General features: G+C 51.2%; 1 protein-coding gene across 5 annotated transcripts in view; it reads left to right on the top strand.

The window, feature by feature from the left end:
• Positions 1-735: 735 nt before the first annotated feature.
• PER2 (period circadian regulator 2) overlaps positions 736-23,911 on the top strand; it is a 45,351-nt gene continuing 22,175 nt past the window's right edge. For 3 of the 5 annotated variants that reach the window (XM_063091602.1, XM_063091586.1, XM_063091567.1), the window contains exons 1-8: positions 736-858; positions 13,660-13,908; positions 14,411-14,473; positions 15,618-15,772; positions 18,657-18,778; positions 19,944-20,145; positions 22,782-22,833; positions 23,757-23,899. In XM_063091602.1, the coding sequence (XP_062947672.1) occupies positions 13,679-13,908; positions 14,411-14,473; positions 15,618-15,772; positions 18,657-18,778; positions 19,944-20,145; positions 22,782-22,833; positions 23,757-23,899 (967 nt within the window). In that variant the 5' untranslated portion in view covers positions 736-858; positions 13,660-13,678. The other 2 variants (XM_063091576.1, XM_063091595.1) reach the window with 2 other exon arrangements.

The following is a 23,911-nucleotide window of genomic DNA, read 5'->3' as shown; positions in this document are numbered from 1 at the left end:
TAGTAACAATGACCCTATTTCCGAAACCAAAAATCACCACACTTGGTCTCAGAAATAAGACCCCTTGGAAGCTGACTGTCCTGGCGGGTCTGGGACAAGCATCGACCACAGGCTCTTGGTCGGCCGGGGTGGTGTGCACCGGGGGCTCCTGCGGGGCCGCCCTGTCTCCATCCCTCGGGCAGCTTCGGCGCCTAGTGATGAATGAATGAGCGAATGAGTAAATGAATGGATGTGAATGACTGAAGGAAGGATGTGTGCAGGGAGTTTCCCGTGGCCCTGGCCGCTGGGGGCGCGCCTCTGGCCCGTCGCCGAAGGTGGCAGCCTCCCGAGGCTGGCCTTCGCCGGGGCTTGGTCTCACGGGGCAGGTTCGCAGGAGCCGGTCGCGGTCCCGCCAGGCTCCCCCGCGCCGCAGTGGTACGCGCCACTCCGAGTGCCCAGAGCCGGAGCACGCGAGACATCTTGAATGGAAGGCAACGAGGCCGGAAGTGGGCGGGACCACTCGGGAGGAGGAGAGGGAGGCACGAGCGCGCCGCGCCTCCATTGAGGAACCGAAGCGGTGAACATGGAGTTCCATGTGCGTCTTATGTAAAGAGAGTGGCAGGCGCCGCCACCAATGGACGCGCGGCGCTCGCAGGCCCGGCCCCCCCGGTATGCAGATGAGGCGGCGCAGCGGCCAATGGCGGGCTCCGGGGGCGGGCGCGGCGGGCGCGGTCACGTTTTCCACTATGTGACAGCGGCGAGGCGGCGGCCGCGGCGGCGCTGCGGGGTTACGAGCTGCTCTGGGCGGCGAAGGCAGCGGCGGGCGGACCCACGCGCCACCGGGGACTGGCGGGCCGGCGACGAGGACGCGGCGGGGCGGTGAGTGGAGCGGCGCGGGCGGCTGCGCGGAGCGGCGGCCCCGCTCAAGCTTACGTAACCGCCCCGGCCGGGAGGGCCGCGGCGGGCGGGTGCGGGGTCCGGCGCGCGGGGCTCCCTCTGGCTGCGGAGGCGCGGCCGAGAGTTGTCTGGGCCGCTCGACTCCTTCTCGGCTGGAAAACGGCCTTGGGTGGGGTGTGTGCACGAAATGCTGGTGTTCCTTAAAATGTGAAGGGTGACATGAACGCGCGTCCGAGGCTGACTGTGCCGCGCTCGGTGTCTTCGCTCATGGAAGCCGCGCTGAAACTCTGCAAGGTGGGTGTGAGTGTCCCCATTCGGCAGACCAAGAAACTAAGTCCAGAGAGGTGAGGCAGCGTGTATCAGGTCACAGAGCTGGAGTGACTACCATACCGGCCTCTGTCGTTCTTTAGACCGTGTTCTTTTAGGAACCCCCCTTCCCCTTTCCACCCTGGGGAAGGAAGGCCAAGGAGACCCACCGTCAGTCCTGGGACACGGAGGGCCCTTGGGGAGCTGGCTTCCTGCTCTATGGCCAGAGAGCCAGATCTCGGGCTGGGGAAGGGCAATAGATTGGTACTGGTCTAGGAGATTTAGCTGGACACCCATGGGTCCCCTGGAGTGGGTGGGCAGAGAGACAAGCCAGGCCTGGGAACCCTGAGGGCAGGGAGACCACCTGATGTTCAGCCCCCTTTGCCTGCCCTTGACCACCCTCTGTTGATTGATTCCCTCTCTCCAGGATGGATAGAGGGAGGTACACCTTGTAGTGGAGCAGTAACACCATCCTTCTGGGGTGTGCCTTGGCTGCCAAGGCCCAGACATGGACCAGAGGGTGGGCAATGGTCTGCTTCCCCCTCGGGGAAGGCCAGGGTAACAGATGACGAGTTGGTTTCCAGGGTTTCTGTAACCTACACAGAAGAAACCAGTTTGGAAAGCTGATTCATACTCAGAGAGCAACGGAGCCAGAAGGCACCTTGGAAATTATCCAGGGTAACCCTTTGGCTTAACAGATGAGGAAACTAAGGCCCAGATACATGCAGGGCACACACCAGGACAGGGCCAGACCCAGGGTTTCTCCAGGGTCTTTCCATCACCCGGGGTCAAAATGAGCTTCAGAGGTTCCATGAAGCCCTGAAATTGGGTGCTGAATCCTGAGTGGGCTGGAATTTGGGAGGAACAGCTTCAGATCCTCCAAATGTTATGAACCCCAGCACCAGGGCAGAAGCCCCCTCCATGTACACCTCTCACCTATGCCTGGCACAGCAGGGCCACTGGCCTTCTCCTGGGCTTCAAAGGGGAGACACCCACCCCCTACACCCATCTGAGGTTTCTGGTCTCAGGCTGGGTTTGGCTGAGAAGGGAACAGGACTCTACCCAAAGGCTTTAATCGGAAACTGAGTTTTTAAATACAAGGCTAACCACTTTTTGTAAGGTGTATGAGTATTAATGAAGGAAGGGACTCCTTTTTTTTTTTTTTTTTTTTAGGTGGAAGCTATGTGATGTGCCAGTGCAGGATGGTACTGTGGGTGTTCTCATTTATCTGTCACTGTCATCTTGGTGTGATTCATTGATACAGAACTAACACAGCCCTGGCTTTCTGTGGAGACTAGAGCCCTGCACCAGCCAGCTGGCTGCTGCTGGGTGACTCAGCTCCCACTGTGGGCCTCAGTTTCCTCTTCTGTATGGAGAGGCTTGGATTAGGCAATCTCTGAGGTCAGCTTCAATTCCCAGGTCTTTGGGTTTCTGACAGTGTGTGGATGATTTTCACAGGCACCTATGCAGGAGATGAGAGGTTTCTGACGTGCTCTTGCCTTCAAGTCACATAATGTTACCCTGGCAAGGCACGTGTACAGAGCTTAGAAGGAAACAGGAAAGGTTTCTCACTTCTGATGCACGCTTAACTTTCTGAAAATACTGGTAGGCATGCCTCTGTTTTTAAATTATGATGTCGCTTCACCAGGCCTCAGCAAACCACTCTGTAAGGTCACTGAATGGCTGGCAAGACCACTCAGCATTTAATCAAAAGAAAGAGTGACGCACTGGATGCTGCTTTTACCTTTTGAAGTCTACTGTATTTGGCAAAACCAACTAGAAAGGCAGACACCCTGTGCCCCTGCCCTTGTGGAAAGCTGGCCCACCTGCCTGCGGACCCAAGGGAGATCCAGAAAGTATAAACAGGGGCCTCCAGTGGACCCTTCCCCTTAGCCTCTGCACTTTCCTCTGGGGACTTAGGGCCTCATTCCAATTATTTATGCTCATCATATACACATTTATAACAAGTTTCTTACTGTATTTCCAAGTCTAGAGCAAATTAGAAGCAGTAAATCAGTGATCAGTGATGGGGGCCAAGCCCACGTGGTTACCAGAGGCTGGCAGTTCCCAAGGCAGGGTAGGCTGCAGTGCAGAGCCCTCCCTGGCCTTGAAGGGCTCCTCCTGTTTTCACTGGGGGCAACATAGAGAAATCAGAATCTGCAGAATCAGCTCTTTAAGAAACTGGGTAAAATAAGAACAGCTCAGGTATATGAGGAGCAAATGTCTCCGCTTTCCAGAATTCACCGACCCCCAGCATAGCTCAATCCCTACATGCTGGAGCTGAGGCCAGGAGGCTGACACTTTTGCATTATTGTTTTGAAACCTCATACTTCTACATATGTAAAGGCCAAGTTGAAAGCTTTTGAAGGTGCCCAAGTGAGCCAAGACAATGCTTCTCCCGAGTGCCTCCTACCCTTGTATTTGGATGGCTAAGGTCCCATTTTCCTCAGTTACCCAGCCGTCGCCATGGAGAGCTCAGCTGTTTATTCAGCAGGACAAACATTTTCTCTGGATTACGGCAGGCTGGCCTCAGGGAGTTGGCTTCTACCAGGAAGTAGAAAACATGTTATAATATTTGGGGTTGTAAAAAACCGCCAGGCATGCAGACACAGAGTACAGGCTGTACGTATGATCCCTGTTATATAAAGTTCAAAAACAGGCAGAATTAGCCAGGCTTTGAGCCAGGTGAGTGGGGACCCTAGGAAAGGGCAGCAGCTGGGAGAGCCAGCAGGAGCCTCTGGGGGCTGGTAGCATCCTGCTTCAGGATCTGGGTGCTGGTCACACAGGTGTGTTCAGTTTGCAGGCACACATCAAGCTGTGACCGTACATTGTGAGACTTTTCTGCATGTATCTATACTCCCATTCAAACAAATGAGGGCCTTAAGTGATTGAACCATAAGCTGACTTGCGATTTTTACGAAGAATCCCCATTACGTATAATGGTATTGGGTCCGAGAAGCCTTTACCAGTCCTGGCGGTGGCAGTGTAGGCTGGAACTGGGGCCCAGGCTGTGCCTTCATTCCTAATTTTTTTTTTTTTTAACTGTTTATCATGGAAAATCTTAATATCGGCGAAAGTAGAGAGGCTAGCACAATGAACCCCATGAACCCATCAGCCAGGTTCCTGGACCTTCCCTTTCCACTGCCCCCCCTCCCCCCACCACTTCCTCCCCCTCCCGATCCCAGACACTATGATCTCATTGCGGACTGTGCTTTCTGAATGTTCCTCTGTCTGTTCGAGGCAACCCTCACTACCAAAGACGTGGCCTAGTGACCAGTCAGGGGTCCCAGCTGAACTCCTTTCCTTCAGTCTGACCCTTCTCCAGAGGCAAGGCCAGTGGGCAGACATTGAAGGGGTGGCAGGGGAGCCTGAGGGACAGGCTTATGCCCAGAGTCTCACCCTGGCCTCTAGCAGCCCCTTTTCAGCCAGGCAGTCCTTTTCCCTGCTGGGGCCCTGGCCCCCTGGGCTCATGAGCGCACTCTTCCACCCCCCCATGGGGTAGAAACGAGTTTCCCAGGAGCTTCCCAGGGCACTGGCAGTGCTGGCACAAGGGCATGGGGTAAACATTTATGGAAGGCAGGAGGCAAAGTCTGCTTTGACCTCACATCAGTTTTGCCAACTTGGCAAAATGAGGTCAGTCCATTAGAGCTGAGCGTCGCATTTTCTGGAATAATGAAGTTCCAGATGCATTTGGCTTAGTGTGTTATTTCACATTCTGCCACGGTTGCCCCACCCTCATTGCAAAAAGTTTTATTTTCCACTTAAGCTAATCTTGTGGCACCAGTCATATTCAACCCAGCTCTCAGAGGCTGGAATTGTGGGCTGAAAATCAGGAGCCCTAGGAACAAAGTGCAAAGCCCCCAGGGCACACATGACAGCACGGTGGCTGGTTCAAGTGTCTGGTGCCCTCCTGCAAGGGTGTCTTTATTGCCTGGGCTGGGGGGAGGGGGCACTGAGCTCTTAGAACTGTAAAATACAAGCCAGAGACAGCTCCATGACAATGAGATCTCTCTCTTTTTTTAAGTTACTTTTATTACCTGTAGTGATTAGCAATGATAATAAAAGCTAATATTTGTTAGATACTTACTACAGTGCAGATACTTTGCACAGGTTGTATCATTTAATCCTCCCAACAACCAGTAGGAGGCAAAAACAATTGTTATCCCCATTTTATAGAAACAGAGAGTTAGGGAACTTGTCCAAGATCACACAGTCAGGAAGTGGTAGAAACCGATTGAAACCCTGGCCATACAGGGCCTGTTCCCTTAACCATTCTGCTGCTGCCTCCGATCACTCACAGCAGAAGGGACTGGCTGCTTGTCTGGGGGAGGGCCATGGGGATAAGTGGGTGGTGTCCAGGGTTTGGGGGGCAGGGAGCGAGAGTGAGAGAATGCCCTCGGCACCCTGGACAACCCCGTGGCAGCTCTACTGAAACATAGCAATAGCCCCCAAGACATCTCCTTGTTTCTCCTTGCCCCCACCCTTCAATCCCTGTTAAAGTGGAAGTCAGATCTTGTTGCACAGAACTCTCCAGCAGTTCCCTGTTTCACTCAGAATAAAGCCAGAGTTCCGGCTCTGCCCCTGCAAGTCTCTCCGTGAGCTGGCCCCGCTACCTCACCTGCTCTGCTGCAGCCTCGTCCGTCTTCCTCAGGCAGGCTGGACACTCGCCTGCCTCGGGGCCTTTGTGCTTCCACCCCAGCCTTGGGTATTATTCCTCCATAGCCTGCTCTCCCCTCTGCCCAGGTCTTAGTTTGAGTTCTCTTGAAAGCAGAGACTGGGGTGACGCTTAAATGCTAGTGTTTTGCTGGAGGTGCCATCCCAGAGTAGCAAGAGAGAAGGAAAGGAGAACCAAGGAAGAGAAGCCTGGAAGCACACACGTGGTGACACCTGCTGAGATGACACCCTGCCTCAGACACCTGGCTGGTGGCCTGGCCCCTTGGCACCTCATCAGAAAAGAAAGGAAGGAAAGAAAGAAAGAAAGTGAGCTTCAGAATAGTTTATTTGAGGGCCAGATGCAGAGGGGATTTTCTGCCTGCTCTTTCCTGTCTCTTGTCCCCCTGGTTTAAGTTCACCCCCGGGCATGAGCTCGCCCTTGCATCCAGTCGCCTCACTGGGCCCTTTGGCAACAGCTGGGGAAGCCAGGGCCCACCTGTGGTGTCCACATGCGGTGGGTGGAGCCAGAAACTCAGGTGTGAAGCCAGGAGGACCACTGGAGACTGTGCCCGTGGTGGGTGGGGAAGGCAGGTGGCTGCAGGCCTGGGAGATAGTGAGGCCAAGAGACTCTGAGTGAGGACACACGTGCGGGCTCAGGCTCAAGGTCTTTGCCAAACACCACCTACACAGGGAGCCTCCCCTGGCCACCCTCCCTAACACCTAGCCCCTCACACACTCACTTCTCGCCTTGCTCCTTTCTCCTTATCAGCTAACGCGCTGTGTATTCTAGTTCCTTATTCACTGTCTATTTTCCCCACCAGAAGCTAAGCTCCACAGGGCGGGAAACATGTCCGTGTGCAGTTGTCTGCCCTAACACCAGCCCTCTGCTATGCACAGTAAGAGCATGTTTGTCAGAGCAGTGCTGGCATGTGGCAAGCCCTGCATATGTCCCACTTGTCTTTTTTATTGTTATTCATTTTCTGTGACTTGTTCGTGTACATCCTAGAATATTCCCACATCTGGCTATCTGGTCTCCCTCTTTTTCATGGGTGCATAGTACTCCATACTGCTGCAGATGAGCCAAGTTTTATGCCTGCAACAGTATGTGCCAGGCCCTGGGGATCCAGCGGTGAGCAGCCTGGAGCTCCTGCCCTCGTGGAGCTTACATCCTGGAGGGAAGACGGGCAGTAAACAGCCCACCACATCAGCACTGTGGAGGGGGGAGAGCCAAGGAGAGGGGCAGAAGGAGCTGGTTGGGGAGAAGGTGGTACAGTTTGCCAGGCTGTCTGCAGGAAGAGAGCTGTGGACACGAAGGAGCAGCAAGCACAGTATCCCTGAGGTTGGAGCACACAGGGTGGTGGCCGAGGGGTGGGCAGACACAGGACATGCCCAGGAGGTATGGCTAGACCTCGCAGAGCCTGCAGCCCCTCGCGCAGATGAGGGCTGTGCTCTGAGCGAGGGTCTGAGCACAGGCCGGATGTGAGATACCTTTCCTCTCACCAGGGTCGCTCTCACTGCTATGTTGACCGTAGTGGGGCCAGGGGGAGGCAGGGGCCCAGTTTGGAAGTTGAGGCTGGCGCCTGGTCAGGATGGTCATGTAGATGGGGCGTCCTGGATAAGATGAAGTGACCCTTCCTGCTGATGGTTCCTCCTAGGTTTCTATTTTTCCATCCATCACACTCACACATCTTGTGCCCATGTATGAACATTTCTATGCAATGGATTCTAGAAGTGGGAAGACTATATGGATTATAGATGTTGCTGCATACCTAAATTTCCCTGCAGAAAGACTTAATTACACCACCACTATATTAATCCATTTCTGTTGCTTTTAACAAAATACAGGGAACTTGGTACTTTGTAAGAAAATGAATTTTATTGCTTACAGTTTCTGAGGCTGGGAAGTCCAAAGTCCATCTGGTGCTGGCAACAGTGACCCAGGAGTCTCACATTGCAAGATGGTGGAAGCAGAGCAAGAGAGAGAGACTTTCCTCTTCTATAGCCCTCAGAAGCACGCCCCTGACCACCATTTTTAATCCATTCACTACTGCATGGGCCTACAATCCAATCACTTCTTCAAGGCTCCACCTTTCAACCATAACAGGATTACCCACCCTCTTAACAGTCACAGTGGGGGCCAAGTTTCTAATATATAAAACTTGAGGGGCACAGTGCAAGCTTCAGTGAATTTGGGGGGGACATAATTCAATCCATCCTGCCCCTGGCCCGCCAAAATCATGTCCTTTTCACATGCAAATACATTCATTTCATCCCCAAGGTCTTAACTTGTTTCACCTCAGAAGTCCAAACTTCAAAGTCCCATATGTGGAGTCAAAGCAAGTTATCTACTGCCAACATACAATGGTAGGAAAGCATAGCATAAATATTCCCCTTCAAAAAGGTAGAAATAGGCCAAAAGAGATGGGTAACAGGTCCCATACAAATCGGAAACCCAGCAGGGCAGGCATTAAATCTTACAGCTGATGAATCGCATACCTTGACTCCATGTTCAGTGTCCTCTGCACGCTGGTGTGGGGGGGTTGGGTCCCCAAATCCTCAGGCAGCTCTGCTTCTATGGCTTTCCTGGTCTCAGGTGGTGCTTTAGCTCTCAGGCTGCTATTGCATGCTGGTAGCTCTACAATTCTGGGATCTCTATGCAGGCGCTGCTCTCATGGCTCCACTAGGCATTGCACTGATGGGGTTTCTTTCTCTTTTGCAACCCTGACCCCACATTTCCTCTTGGCATTGCTCTAGTGAAGGCTGTCTGTGGTGACTCTGCCCCTGAGAGAGACATCTTCCTGGGCCCCCAAGATTTTCCGTACATCCTTTGAAATGGAGGTGGAGGCTCCCAAGCTTTCAGAACTCTGGCATTCTGCTAGCCTGCAGACCTAACATCACATGGATGCTGCCAAGGCTTCTGGCTGGTATTTTCCAAAGCTGCACATCCAGCCACACCTGGGGCCAACTTAGCCACAGCTGGAGCAGCCAAAGCAGCTGGGGTGCTGGTGCTGGAAGCAGCTTCTCAAGGTGGCCCTGGGCAGTGAGCCCATGGAGGGCGCCTCGGGCCTGTTTCCCAAGACCATTTTGTCTCCCTAGGCCTTTGGGCCTGAAATGGAAGGATTGGCTCCAGAGGCTTCTTCAGTGCCGTCAGGGCCTTTCCCCCTTCTTTTGATAATTCCTTTCTTTCATATTAATCTTCTTAGTACCATTGCATTTTTCTTCTGAAAATGCTCTCTGCTTCTCTACCACATGGCCAGGCTGCAAATTTTCCAAATCTTTACTCTGTTTCCCTTTTAAATTCTGGCTTTATGTCATGCCTTTACCACCATAACTCAGAGGAGACTGTTAGAAGTAGCCACGCAGCTTCCTGAATGTTTTGCGGCTTAGAAATTTCTTCTGCCAAATACTCTGGTTCACAACTCTTAAATACCAACTTCCACAAAGTCCTAGGGCATGGACACAATGCAGCCAAGTTCCTTGCCAGTTTATAGCAAAGTTGATCTTTGACCCAGTTTCCAATAAATTCCTTCTTATTTCTACCTGAGACCTCCTTAGAATGGTCTTTACAGTCCATTATTTCCATAAACATTCTGGTCACCACCATTTGACCAATCTCTAAAACATTACGAACTTTCCCTGGTTTTCTTGTCTTCTAAACTTTCACCAGCATCTAGGCTTTTTCCAGCCTGTTCCTCTGAATTTCTCCAGCTTCTCTTCAACACCCAGTTCCAAAGCCGCTTCCACATTATTGGGTATTTGTTATAAGCAACACCCCACCTCTCTGGTACCAATTTTCTGTATTGGTTTCTGTTGCTTATAACGAAATGCTTGAAACTGGGTGATTTATAAAGAAAAAATAAATTTATTGCTTACAGTTTCTGAGACTGGGAAGTCCAAAGTCCATCTGGTGGTGGTGACAGTGACCCAGGGGTCTCACATTGCAAGGGTGGTAGAATCAGAGAGAGCACAGAAAAGAAAGACAGACTGTCCTCTCTCTTATTTCAAAGCCCTCAGAAGCACGCCCCTGACCACCATTATTAATTCGCTCACCACTGCATGATCCTACGATCTAATCACCTCTTCAAGGTTCCACCTTTCAATTACCGTAATAGGATTTCCCCGCTCTTTAACAGTCACAGTGGGGCTAAGTTTCTAATACATAAAACCTAGGGGATACAATTCAAGTTTCAGTGAGTTTTGGGGGGACATAATTCAATCCACTGCAACCAGGTACATGAGACCCGGTGTCCTCTGCTTTACCAACACTGCATGCAGGCAGTCCTGTTAGTTCTGGATAAACTGACGGGCACATTAACCTCATCCTTTGCATTTTCCTGTTGGTAGTGAGGTTGAGCTTCTTCCTGCAAGTTCACATGTTTGGTATTTCCCTTTGTGGAAATGGCCTATTCCTAGTCCTTATGCTTAGTTTCTCTCTTCTCAAAAGTCATGATCTTTTACTCTTTCATTGAATTAGCTAGAACTTCCATAAAATGTTTAAAAAGACTGGAGTAGTAGACGTGCTTGTTTTGTTCCTGACTTTAATTGGAATGATGCTGGCGTTTTAGGTTTTATGTGACTCAGGGTATTGATAAATCCATCTGTCTAGACCATAATAAGCGAGTGTCCTCTAATTGAGATTTCCTCCCTGTGGCCATAACCTTTTCCTCTCAAAGCGATGTGTAGGCGTTATCTTCTGAAAATTTAATATTGCAGAACAGATGTCCAAGACCAGTATGAGATTTTGTCATTTGGAGGTAACCTGTTTGTTTTTACTGTTTGGATGCTGGTAGGATTTTCTTCATTCTTGAAAATACAGTTTTTTACTGGGATGTAGTTAGGCATTGGACTTTTCACATAATTTTGCCCTTTAATTGGAAGATTCAGATCTGTCTTGAGCTCAAGTGGTTTCTTTCATCCTCTGGTGTTCTTTTCGGGAGGAGCTGTTATCCACAGGTGAAAACTTGGCTGTCCCCCATCCCTCCCTCTCCTCATGTGCATTACTGGTCCTTTCCCTTTGCATTTTAAAAGTTTCTCGTGCGTCTCCACCCATCACTGAAGCCATTTCTGTTGTTATTGACTCTGAGTTTTGTCCTTTCTAATTTCCTGTCCTAACGTGGCATTTCCATCTCAGTCTGGCTGTATCTCATCCTTTATTACTTGTTCCATTGAATCCATCTTTTCTTGAATTTGGGCCACTAGATGCTGTCCTAAATTTGCTTGTTTCCTCTGTGCTTTGAGAGGTGTGTTAATTTGTCTTTGCTGTGCATCTTTTTGAAAGCCCCATGTTGGGTTTTTCTGATTATTGATTTGTGCACAAGACAATGTCTACTCAGCCCTGCTGTTCTCCAAACAGTAATGTGGCTGGGTTCTCCATGGGTCCTGTCTCTCTCGCCTGGATTGCCTGGAGTCTGCCTGTAGTGGCCAGACTTAGAGAGGTGACAGTGAAGGATTGTGTTGGAGCTCACGGTCCAGTTGCCTGGGGCCAGCTCTGGGAATCGTTCCCTGCTTGCTGGCCCTCACAGTATTGCCCTAGGTGGCTTTTGGTCCCTTTCTTTTTCTTTCTTTCTTTTTTTTTTTTTTTAAAGATGACCTGTAAGGGGATCTTCACCCCTGTCTTGGTGTTGTCAGAACCAGGCTCTCTCAAGTGAGCTAACTGACCATCTCTACGTAGGGATCCGAACCCGTGGCTTTAGTGTTATCAGCACCACACTCTCCCAAGTGAGACACGGGCCGGCCCAGCTTTTGGCCCCTTTCTCAGTGTTGTTCTGTCGGGGAGGGGACCTTGGGGTGTTCAGAGGGGGAAGCGTGTTTGGGAGAACCTCAGCTTCCCACAGGTTTTCTATCCTTGTGTCCACCCTTGCTCTGCACCTTCCCTGAGAGGCGTCTTCACAGTGGTAGAGCTGCCTTCTGTCCTGCTGCACCCTTGGCTCTAGCCACATTCCTCTGTGGCAGGGGGTGGCAGTGGTCTGCAACACTGACTTGCTTTCTCAGGAGGAGCCAGAGTCTAATACCATCCTCAGATCTCCTTCCATCTGAGCTCCAACTAGCAGGAAGTGCCTTCAGCTTGTGGATTTCCAGCGCTGCTGAAAATGATCCCCTCCGCTGCCATTTTATAGTCCTTGGTCATTCCATGTGGGTTCTGGAGGGAAGGGGGTGGGAGGAGATGCTTTCCCAGAGCCAGTGGACACTGTAAGACAAGATTTTTCACAGAGATTTGGGGTCTGGAATCCAGAAACTTCTCTCCCCTTATTCTGCCCTGGGAAGGGCCAAGCAGATGCCACGCAGAAGCGGGGATGTCACATTGGGCCAGAGTCAGCACACAGAAGCTGGGCACAGGGCAGGTGGCAGGAGGCCCTGCATGAGTGATCTGGTACACGATGAGGTTCAATGATCAGAGGTAGGCCAGTCTGGAACCCCAGCACTGTCACCTGCTACTGTGTGGCCTTGGGCTACCCCTGTTGGCTCATCCATAGGATGGTATTCTGTATGCAGTATATGCAGTGATCTTGGGAATATACTGAACGCTGTGTCACGCGTGCTTAGCGTAATGTAGGTAGTCGTCCCCTCAAACCAGAGCCCTTGCCAGGCCCCTCTCAGCTGCTGTCTGCTGGCCTCTGGTCTGCTTCCCTGAACACATGGAAGCTGTGGGGATGCCCTTCAGAGAAGGCACCATTGCCACCCCGCCACCAAGCCAGTGCCAGTGTGTCCCTCACTCTCTGGCTTTCCGTTGGCTTTGGCACATTGGAGGTCGGGAGGAGAGGGAGGCCACAGGTTGTCTGGGTTGCTCCCTTGCTCCTTGCTCTGACCCCTGCAGGCCAGGGGTGACAACAGCATTTCCCTCTCTTCCCATCACCCTCGGGATGGTTTCCTTAAGCCTGAGTATACCTGACCAGCAGGTACCCAGCTTCCTCAAGCACTCTTTAGTTGCCAGGCTTGAGTGGGCATCTGTTTCCTGCTGGGACCCTGCTGGAAACACTGTCCTGGGTCCTTCTTTTTTTGTCTGGTGACATCTAACAGTCTCCCTATCTTTGGGCTTGTGACCTGTTGATCAGTCCCACCCCTCCCTTACTCACTGTCTCTGCTCACCCCAGAATTATTGTGGAAGTCTCATCGCTGGTCTGTCTCTAATTTCAGCCCCCCTCCACCCACCTAAAGTACCAAAGTTACAGTTTCTGTCTAGCGCAGCAGAGGGGGCCTGTCCAAATGCATGCTGAGCTTCATTGGTCTGGTGCTCAGTGGGCTCCATTGGATCCTCACCATTTTCTGGGTGAACATAGGGTCACCCTCAAACTGACCCCCCCTCCACGCCATTCTCACTCACACACGCCTCAGTGGAGTGCCCAGGTGCAATGAGGGCTCCAAACTTGCTGGGCTGTGCCTGGGGAGCACCGGTGCTCTGCCCTCTTCACCTGGCCATCCTCATTCTCCCAGCCCTTAGCTGCTCCCGCACAAGCTGAGGAGATTTGCAAAATGCAGATTCCCAGGTCCAGCCATGTTCGGTGTGACTCTATATTCCTCAAAGCTCCCCATGTGCTGGGAGAGATTGTGGCTGCTCTTGTCTGCCTCCTGGCGAGGCCGTGGGCACCCTGTATCTAGGGCCGGGACTGTCTCATTCATCCATCTTCCTGATTCATGGCAGGCGGGAGCTCAGTAATAAGAACAGTGAGTGACATGGTGAGGTCATACCGTGTGATTGGCAGACCACGGCAGTTGCATTTAGTAAAATGAGCAGAAAGATTCCACTAAGCTACTCTACTTGGTAGCTCCAGGGGTCACCTGTGCCTGCTCTTTTTAATGCTTGATGACATTCTTCTCGTTTGCCAGCTTCATTCCAGAGCCCAACATGAATGGATACACAGAATTCCCTCCAAGCCCCAGGAGCCCCACCAAGGAGCCCATGGAGTCCAATCCCAGTCGGGCCCCACTCCAGGAAGATGTGGACATGAGCAGTGGCTCAAGCGGAAATGAAACCAATGAAAACTGCTCCACGGGGCGGGACTCACAGGGCAGTGACTGTGATGACAATGGGAAGGAGCTGGCGATGCTGGTGGAGCCGCCAAGTGCCCACCAGAGGTAGGTACAGCCTTTGGGCGGACTGTCACCCGGCAGACTGTTTTTTCTGTGTCTCATTTCCATTGTAATTTGATTGCTTTCAAATTCTTTAAATCATGACTACCAAGTTTTCCAAGATTTTTAAAGATCTTCACTCAGAATAACTAAAATTTACTAGGGTCTGTCCTTCCTTATAGTGGTGCCTCCACTGGTTTTGCATATCCGAGTGCAGCAGATGGATGCTTAGTGAGCACGAGGGTAACCCAGCCAGCAGCAGCTCACACCAGCAAGAGCCGGTTTCTAGAAAATGAACTTGCTGCTTTTGTCTTACACTCCCATCTCCCAGTACTTAGTTTTTCTGACATCTGAAGGTTTTATGTTCCAGTTTCACCTTAACCTCGTATGTTTTTTTAATTGTCTTACTGGGGTGTTATGCAGTGTGTTGTCACTGGTTGGGTGGGCTGGGAGAAGTGGAGGGAGCACGCAGCCATCTGAGTTGTGCTTTTATTCCTTTTCCTTACAGTCCAAGTGCCTTTAGCCTGATGATGGCCAAGTCAGAGCACAACCCATCTACGAGTGGCTGCAGGTAGGGCCACTTAGAGCTCCCTCACTTAGAATCTTCAGAAGGCTTGCCACTGGAGATTAGTTTTCTGGGAACAAAGTGACTTTTTTCAAGCTCTGCCAGCATCCATTAGTCTGCACGGTTGTGTCGCTGTGAACCTGGCCGTGCCCCAGCCTTTGGACACTGACTGTGTCCCTGCAGACTATTCAGAGCCCCCCAGCTGTTTCTCTGGCACCCATAGCTCCTCCCAGCTCTACTCTAAGCAAACCTTGCCTGAGTCTTGGGCATGTTCATCTGGAACATTCCTCCCCCTTCTTAGGTATTTGTAGCAAATTTATCCTTATATCCACACGTGTTCATATCACTTCTGGAGCAAAGTCCAGCTCCTATTGTGGGCATGTGGACATTTTGCCATCAGCTCAGAGACCTGGTTTCTGTCTTTCTTTCTGCACCCTCTGCTTGAATAGGTCCGCCTCTACCACCAGGTGTCCAACTCTCCCAGCTTCCTTCCGTATCTGTGTCCTGATGTTTGAAGACCCTTCTCAAAAATCCCCTTTCCCCTCCTCTGCACTCATGGTTCATGTTGATGTCCCAGGAAGCCACTTTACTGTGCTGTGTAATCCCATCATTCAGTCCTTTTCTCTCTGGGACAGGGAAGGAGAGCACAGCTTAGTGACACAGTCTACTCCGCCAGACCATGGGTCAACCAGTCACCCTTCCTGGGTGAGGCCCAGCTCTAACCCTCGGGAGAAAAGAACCCAGTTGGAGGGACTTCTCCAGCAATCACTTGAGTTAGAGCAGAGATTCTTTTTTTTTTTTTTTTTTTTTGTCTTTTTCTTGACCGGTACTCAGCCAGTGAGTGCACCGGCACCGGCCATTCCTATATAGGATCTGAACCCACAGCGGGAGTGTTGCCGCGCTCCCAGCACCGCACTCTCCCGAATGCGCCACGGGCTCGGCCCAGAGCAGAGATTCTTAAGTAGGGCAGTTTGTCTCCTGGCAAGAGACATTTGACAATGTCTGCAGCACTTTTGGTTGTTGTAACTGGCGAGGGTACTACTGACCCATAGTGGGTGAGGCCAAGTGTGTTGCTAAACCTCCTGCAGAGCCCCACAGGGAGCTCCCTTCAGAAGCTAACCTTTGGTTGCCTCTTTCTTGAATTCTACAGTAGTGAGCAGTCTGCCAAAGCAGACACGCACAAAGAACTGATAAAAACGCTGAAGGAGCTGAAGGTCCACCTCCCTGCTGATAAGAAGGCCAAGGGGAAGGCCAGCACTCTGGCGACCCTGAAGTACGCGCTGAGGAGCGTGAAGCAAGTGAGAGGTACGTCCGCCTCGCACATCCATACAAACCTGCAGAAGGAAGAAGTAACCAAACTCCAGCCTGCAGTGTGCTGACTTTCTAAAGTTCGTTCTTGAAATAGCGGGAGGAAATGATAAGAAGTCTGATGAGGCTGCAGTTGGTTAGAAACCTCAATTTATTGGAGGTTTTCTGTCGCACTTGGCTTTAAGAGGGGGAGAAAACAGGTAGGAAACCAGCAGATAAAAGAAATCTATTTAGAAAAGATAAAAAATTAATAAAAAATTTTTAAAAATTTTTTTTTAAAAAGAAAGAGAATAAAATCAAAGAAAAGCAATCTATTTAGAATAAAACTGTTGTGCTCTGGGTTGGGGTCAGGTCATGTTCAGGAGGGTCCGTCATCTTCCAGGCTCTGGCAAGGAGCATTGGTGTTTGGGACGATGACCCTGAGCTCAGGAGGATCATCACACACTCTCACGACCTGCTGCAGGGGCCCGACACCGCAAGCAGCTCCGTTTGGAAACGAAGCAGAGCATCCCCACCGCTGAAGTGTAACGTGGAGAGACGCAAGACGGAGGGAGGGTGTTGCCAGATCTTGTCCTTAAAGGATGGTTCCTTTAGAGCTTGTCGATTCAGGACCTCGGACAGGCCGTTTCTTGTTTATCTAAAGATTGGTAAATTTCCATCACAGTGATCATTTCAGCCAGGAAGGACGGAGGCAGGCAGGCACCACCTTCCATCCCACATGCACAGCAGCAGGGTCTCCAAAATGCAGATCCTGATTCCATTTGTGTGGATGTTTGGGTTTTATTGATAGATGGCAGAATACAAAAGAGCTTTTAGAACTGGTCAGTGATAAATAAGACTAAGGCCTTTATGGGAAAATACATGTGCAGAGCTCTTCAAAGATGCAGTGCAGGAACCTATGCTCAAACACTGCAGGTTCAGAAAATACATCGTCAGGGAGAGGTGCTTTACTGTTCAGTAAACTACCAACCTCTTAAATATCTCCCCATAAGAGTTTAGTCCTCCTTCAATTGTACCTGCAATTGGGCCTTCCACCAGGCAGGTCCCCCATCTCCTGTCTCAGGTAACTGCAGATGCCTCTGTCTCCAGAGCAGTCGGAGAGGCACTGTCGCGGAAGAGGCCTGGTGCTGTCCTGTGGACCCCGGTCCCAGCTGCCAAAAGCCTGTCTGTGGACTTCAGGCCGAGATCTTGTGCTGCGGTCATCTTAGGATGGCTTAGTTGTAGATGTTGGTCGGAAAGGTCCGAGAAGCCTTGCCTTTAGTCTGTGGTTGGGATTAGGGATGTGAGCTTCAAGGGCTTTCAGTTTCCTTCAGTGTTTCCGAGAAAACAGCAGAGATCTTGGAGGAGGTATCCGTATCTGCATTCCTGACCTTATAGCACTGCGTGCCTAGGTGTGTCCTGGACTGTAAGGAGTCCCTTAGCTGTGTTGGTCCGTTGTGACGATCTGGCAGAGACCATCAGCGTCTCACCCAGCTGGGGAAGGGTGTCCCGTAGAGCAGGCTGCTCTGTGTGAGCACCGCCCCACGGCAGTGTGTGTCCCTGTTCACGCGTCACATGTGTGCCAATGTACTGGTGGGTCCTGCCCACTAAGAATGTGTAAAAATGGAAACATCTGGACGGCTAGGGTGAAGTAAAGTAGTGGCTTTATCCTGTCATCGTCGGTTGCTATCTCAAGGTACACATGGAGTTAGGGCAAGCTTTGTCACATAATTGTGGGTATAAACCTGTAGTTCAAATAGTCTTCATATTTTTTAAATGTTTGGGAAACTTTACACGGGCAGTGAGCAGGTCATCAGTGCTTGTCTCTGGGGTCACTTGAGCCAGGTATGGCATAGTCAGTCTGCCACGTGCTAGCCTGTGCTTGTGCTTTTGAGTGTCCTCTTCAGCCCAAAATGTCTCTGCAGGCTCCTCCCCAAGTCCGTTGTGCATTTTGTGAGGGTTAATACAGTCAAAACAGCACCGCTGGTGCTGGCCAGGCCTGCAGGTGCCACATGGGATCTGGTGCCCTGGATGGACAGCTCACTGTGGAGGGCCACGGCTCTGGGACTACATGCCTGTGCAAGGCTCCCTTTCTGAGCTGGAGGGGGGCATTTATTCTGACTAGTTGGGCTGCTCTGCTCTCAGGTGACTATGTCAGTTTAGAACGTTTTGTTTTTGGCGTCTGCAGTAACTTCAGAACTTGAAAGTTCTGCCAAATCAATACGTTTCCTATGCTTTCCAGCAGTCTGTATGTTGATTTGAGCTCAGACTCAGAAATCTATCAGTTTGAAGTTTCCAAAGGTGGAGAAATCTAAAGCAGATAAGACTCAGCCATGGGTGTGAAGGTCTCTCCGCCACGAGCAGGAATCGCATGCCTGGGGGATATCGGGTCAAACTCCAGCTTGCAGTCCTGGTTCCACCCATCCAAGGTCTCCTGGGCCCTGAGGGCAGGTGGCAGCCTTGAGCTGGCTTGTTTTCTCCCTCTGCAGTAGGGGCCCCAGTGGCCTGCAAGTGGCAACACCCAGAGGCAGTCTGGGTCACCCCAAAGCCCAACTAGATGAGCCCAGGATGATGTGGGAACATGGATGTTGTGTCATGATAAAAGACCCTTCTGGAGAGAGTGGGGGTTGGGTAGAACCCAGTGGCCATGTTATTTAAAATAATGTTGTTATCATTTTAAACAATTATGTAATCAAGGGCCTTCTAATGTTTCAGGGGGAAAAAAATCCACATTTCTGTTTGTTAGATTGTTTTTCCTTCATATTTCTGTGTGTTCTCTCTGGGTGCCAGGAAGATAATATCTATCTATATTCTACTTTTTCATTTGAGAAAAGTAGGGCCGCTTACTTGTTAGACTTGGTGACAGTTTTGTTGCTGACCGTAAGCATCATTTCTCCTGCAGCTAATGAAGAGTATTACCAGCTGCTCATGTCCAGTGAGAGCCACCCGTGCAGCACAGACGTGCCCTCCTACACTGTGGAGGAGATTGCGGGCGCCACCTCTGAGTATATAATGAAGAATGCAGTGAGTGTCTTCCCCAGGAGGTTTCTTTTGTTGGTGGCTGGCCAGCATGGGGAACTGAACCCTTGACCTGGGTGTTGCAAGGTGGCGCTCTAACCAACTGAGCTAACTTGCTGGCTCTGCTTTTCCTTTTTTGTGGCTGACCGATACAGGGATCGAACCCTGGACCTTGGTGTTATCAGCACGACACTCTAACTCCCTGCCCCAGCCAGCTAACCGGCCAGCCCCAGATGTTTCTTTCTAAATGCACGAGTTCTTCATTCAGGCAAGCTTGCTGAGTCTGTGTGCCAGTGGCTTTATAGCAGGAGCATTTGGGGTTTCAGAGAATGACTTCATACGTTTAAAAAAAAAAAAAAAAAGAATATGAAGTCAGTGATTCTGGAAGTAGCAGCCATGTTCCAGACTCGGCCTCTTTGTTGTGAGACGATCCTTCTTTTCCCTGGCCAACTCCGTCCCATAGCTGGCAGGTGTGAGAGCAAGCCCAGCCATCCTCAGGGTGAGGAGACAGACTTGGCAACAGCTGGTTCATTCGTCCAGGACTTCATGGTCATGGGGCTGGGACTTGAGACTCCAAAGCCCATGCATTTTTAGGGCCCCCATAAAGGTGGGACTGCCTTGGAGGTCCTGGGGGAGGGGAAATGGGCCACCCCCACCATGAGTCCCCAGTCGGTGAGAACAGACAGAGCATGTGCTGGAATCCTGGTGAAGCTGGCCTGGGAATGGCCTCCCTATTCCTTCCCATCTCCTTCCTCCAGCTTAGCCCCCAGGCAGCCCCAAGAGCCCTAGGGGAGAGAAAGGCTGGCAGAGGTTGGTGTGACAGGCCAGGTAAGCAGAGGGGAATTCATGGCTCCCCTCCAACCTCACCCCAGCCTAGATGCTCAAGCTCGTGTCCAAGACAACGGGGTAAATGGCATCTGCCAGGGAGTCAGGACACCTGGCGCTGCTTCTGGCAGTAGGGCCCTGATGTGTTGTTTCAAATAATATCAGGTTGGATCCCAACATATGTGACAGAGAAAGTATAGTTCCTCTGGTCAGGGTTGAGGCGGGGGCCCAGAGACCCCATCCGGCCCTCCCGGTGGCCTCTCCCTCCACACCGCCTACCCCAAGTCTGTTCCACTGTCCAGTCCCATCTAACCATTATCACCAGAGTCATGTTCTTCCTTTCTAGGATATGTTTGCTGCAGTGGTGTCCCTGGTCACTGGGAAAATCCTGTACATCTCTAAGCAAGTGGCATCTGTGTTCCACTATGAAAGAGACACCTTCAGTGACAGCAAGTTTGTGGAGCTCCTGGCGCCCCATGATGTCTGCGTGTTCCAAAGCTCCACCACGCCTTGCAAGCTCCCCTCATGGGGCGTGTGCGGCCAAGCAGGTGAGCTCCTGGTGCTGCGCCCCGTCCTCCTCTGCGGGGACAAGGGGCCGGCCCCTGCTTCTGCCCAGGAGACCAGCCAGATTCCACCTGAGGGCCTCCAGCCACCCACCCTGTCCAAGGGGGAAGATAAACACTCATTTGTCTCTTCAGAATAAATTTAGAGAAAAAAAAACAAAGTCTTTTCATAAATTTCTGAGAGGGAAAAATATTTAAGAAGGTATTAAGAAATGTTAGGCATTTTAGTGATAAACTTGTTCTGAAAAGTTGGAATCTTGACATGGCTGTGTGGACTGCTAGGAGGACTGGGGTGCTTCCCAAAGACCTCGCTCATGCTCCCCACTTCCTGTGGGCAGGGTCCCCTATGGTCCCGGCAGCTGTAATGAACAGGGGTGGCATGTGCCAGGGTGACTTCCCGAGGGCCCCTCATCTTGGCTAGAGGCAGCTTGGTGAGTATGAACCATGAGACTTCACAGGCACAGAAGCCTCATGTCCATCTGCACAGAGGGCAGCAGCTTCCCATCTGAACTGCCTACGATCCAGGCCCGGCCTGGCCCCTCCCTGCCCCGTAGACCCTGGAACTGGCTGTGGGCGTGCCTGCCTTAGGGCCTTGGCACTTGCTGGCTGCTCACTCCTGCTCCTTGAGCCCCCTTTTTTACCCCATCTCCTGCCCTTCCCGCCTAAGTCAAGGTGTACTTCAGAGCTGACTCTGGTCCCGCTTCTGTCCTGACCGTGCCTGAGCGCCCTCACTTGCCAGCCCCCTCCTGCTCTGCTAGCCGCAGGGCTCTTGCAGTTAACTTTGCATGTCTGTGTGCTACCTCTTCAACTTGATGGGAAGACTGGGTGTCTGAAAGGGTTTCAGCATTCTCACCACAACCAACACAGGCCTTGCACATGAGGAGGAGCACAGAAGGGGACTGGTGGACCAAACGGGGTCCCAGCAGAAGGTACACCAGAGGGCCGGCCCGTGGCTCACTTGGGAGAGTGTGGTACTGATAACACCAAGGCCATGGGTTCGGATCCCTATATAGGGATGGCCGGTTAGCTCAGTTGGGAGAGTGTGGTGCTGACACCACCAAGTCAAGGGTTGAGATCCCCTTACTGGTCATCTTTTAAAAAAAAAAAGAAGGTACACCAGAGAGGGGCAAGGGCCCAACCACCTCAGGCCTTCCCTGCTGCGCCACGTGTTCAGTGACCAGGGCAGCTGGCAGATCCCCTTTTGAAGTGTGCATCCTGTGGCATCTGTCTGCCTGTGCCTGATGATCACTTAGCGCCTGCCTGGATCACTGACTGCCCCACGCTGGAGTAGACCTGGAGAGCAGAAGCTCCCGAGGAGCCAGGAGAGATGAAAAGGCAGCAGGTAGGGCCGGGGTCACCCAAGACACATGGCCTCTCTCAGAATCTTGACTGTGCACCAGCCCTGGCCACATCACCCAGCACTGTCCTTGGCAGGCAGGCCAGCAATCTCTCCTAACATCAGAGGCTCCTTGGCCCTCCCCCCAGCAGCCTGGATGTGGGGGCTCACACAGACTGAGCCCCTCCACCACCTGCCAACTCTCCACCTCCTCCTGCTCCCCTCCAGTCGTCAGTGGGGGCCAGGGAAGGACACCCCCTCACACCACCCTGCCAGCTGCTCAGCAGCGGCACCTCTGACTGCAGGTAGCCTGGGATGACATGCAGGTTGATTTGGGGTTGTCTCAAAAAGAGGAGGCACTCTCTTTTGGTTTCAGACATAGTGCTGCCTCCTTTCTGCCAAAATTCCAACCCGAGGACTGTTTGGTCAGATCATTAAAGTTTGCAGTATGAGTTAGGATGACTGGGTCAGGGGTGGGCCACCACGTGGAAGGGAAATGGCTCCTCATGTGACCTACAGCCTGGGCAGGCTGGCTCTATCTCCCGGGATAGTGCCATCCCGGGATGGTGCCAACTATTTTGTCTGAGTATAAAAACGAAGGTGAATTCTCAGAGGTCTTTCCAAGCCAATAGTTTTGCATCATTTTCCATAACAAGTAATTGTCTACTTTCCCTCATTTCTTTTGAGTAGAGGAAATTATATGAAAGATCAATGTCTAAGATTTCTTTATTTAGAATTCCTTTAAACTATTATGGAAACATCCATTCCCTTATTTCTAATGAGGTTGCCCAATTGATCTCACATTTTTACTAGTCATTTTAAATTTTAAAGTAAGTTAATATTTTACCAAAGTATTGATGTAAGCTTTGTAGCGCCCTGAGTTGTTTCTATTATAATTGAATATCCCAAAAATATGTAGTTTGAAACATTGAGGGCTTTCTGTGTAAGTATTCTGTGCATCAGTCAACGTGTCTTCCAGAGTTAAATTGTTAATTAGTTGTTGTATTTGCAGCAGCATTATGAAGCATTTCAGAAAAAACACCAGACTGTAAAATTTTAGCACTGCGTAATTCAGTATGCGCCACACTCATGAAATATATTTATTTTTTATCAGAAACGTAATAATGGATTTTTAGTCTAGAGGTTTCACTCTGTGCTAGGGTAAATTTGCAGTTTTACACCTTGACTCTTTATGCTATTGCTTGTCTTTAGTCAACAAGAAATAAAGAGCACTGTCTATATGTAGTTGTTTAATTGAGGGATGACACTGGGCTTTTTCTTTTAGATTCTTTTACTCAAGAATGCATGGAGGAGAAGTCTTTCTTTTGCCGGGTCAGGTAAGCCCAGTTCCCCATTTTCCTAAATTAGAAAACGGTATAAACCTGTTAGGAATTTAGGGTTTAGGTGTGCTCCCCACCACTCCTTGCTCTGCTCAAGGCTGGAAGGGGCCTGAGCCCTGCCTGCTCCCGTTCTGCAGGGGTGGAGGCTCTGCTGGCAAGGACCCAGCATGCCTGTTCCTGAAAAGTCTATAGGAGAACACATTTAATAAGTTTCAGTTTAAATATGCACAAGGTGCTAAGAGACTGTGGCCAACAATAATGGGATTTAACCTGCTCCTCATGGGAAACATTAGCCAGAGGAACCTGCACGTGCTGTCTGTGACTCGGGAGGGCGCAAACCCTAGGGCCCTCGAGCACCCTGGAAGCGCGTGCAGGCTCTGGTCGGCGTGTATGCTTTTTAAGGGAAAGGCCCACAGCTTTCCCAACAAGCTCTTGTCCTGAAACAGTATGACTGATGATGATTGTCCAGCTGTGGTTTCAGGAGTGGCCCCAGGCCAGAAGCTAGTGCCCTCAACAGTCAGGGCCTAGGACCCCATGGGAGAGCAGCGTCCCTTTTCCTTCTGCTTGGCCCCCATCAAAATCAAACCACTCTACGGAAGGGCTGGGAGGACCTCTCATGGTCAGGGTCAGGGTATTGACTCTTCGATTTACCCTTAAGTGTGACGGGATCTGAGGGAGAGGACTGAAAGGTGGGATGGCAGGCCCAGCTCCTCAGGCTGGGCAGAGGCACCTGCTGACACTGATGTGGCCCGGGTCTCCACATGAGTAGTTGACATAGTGGCCTGGCTTGGCTCCCTGGGCATCTGGTACAACAGATAAAAGAACTGCTAACTAAGATGGAACAGACAGCCGGGACAGCTAACTAGCAAATAAAGGACCGTTCCTATGTTATCATTCCATAGTGTCACTCTTTTCTACAGTGTTGGGAAAAACCACGAGAACGAGCTTCGCTACCACCCGTTCCGCATGACGCCCTACCTGGTCAAGGTGCAGGACCAGCAAGGTGCTGCGAGTCAGCTTTGCTGCCTTCTGCTGGCAGAGAGAGTGCACTCTGGCTACGAAGGTAACAGCCAAG

The sequence above is a fragment of the Cynocephalus volans genome, chromosome 1, assembly GCF_027409185.1.
Source record: "Cynocephalus volans isolate mCynVol1 chromosome 1, mCynVol1.pri, whole genome shotgun sequence".
Taxonomy (NCBI): Eukaryota; Metazoa; Chordata; class Mammalia; order Dermoptera; family Cynocephalidae; genus Cynocephalus; species Cynocephalus volans.
This window is presented reverse-complemented; position numbering and strand designations above follow the sequence as displayed.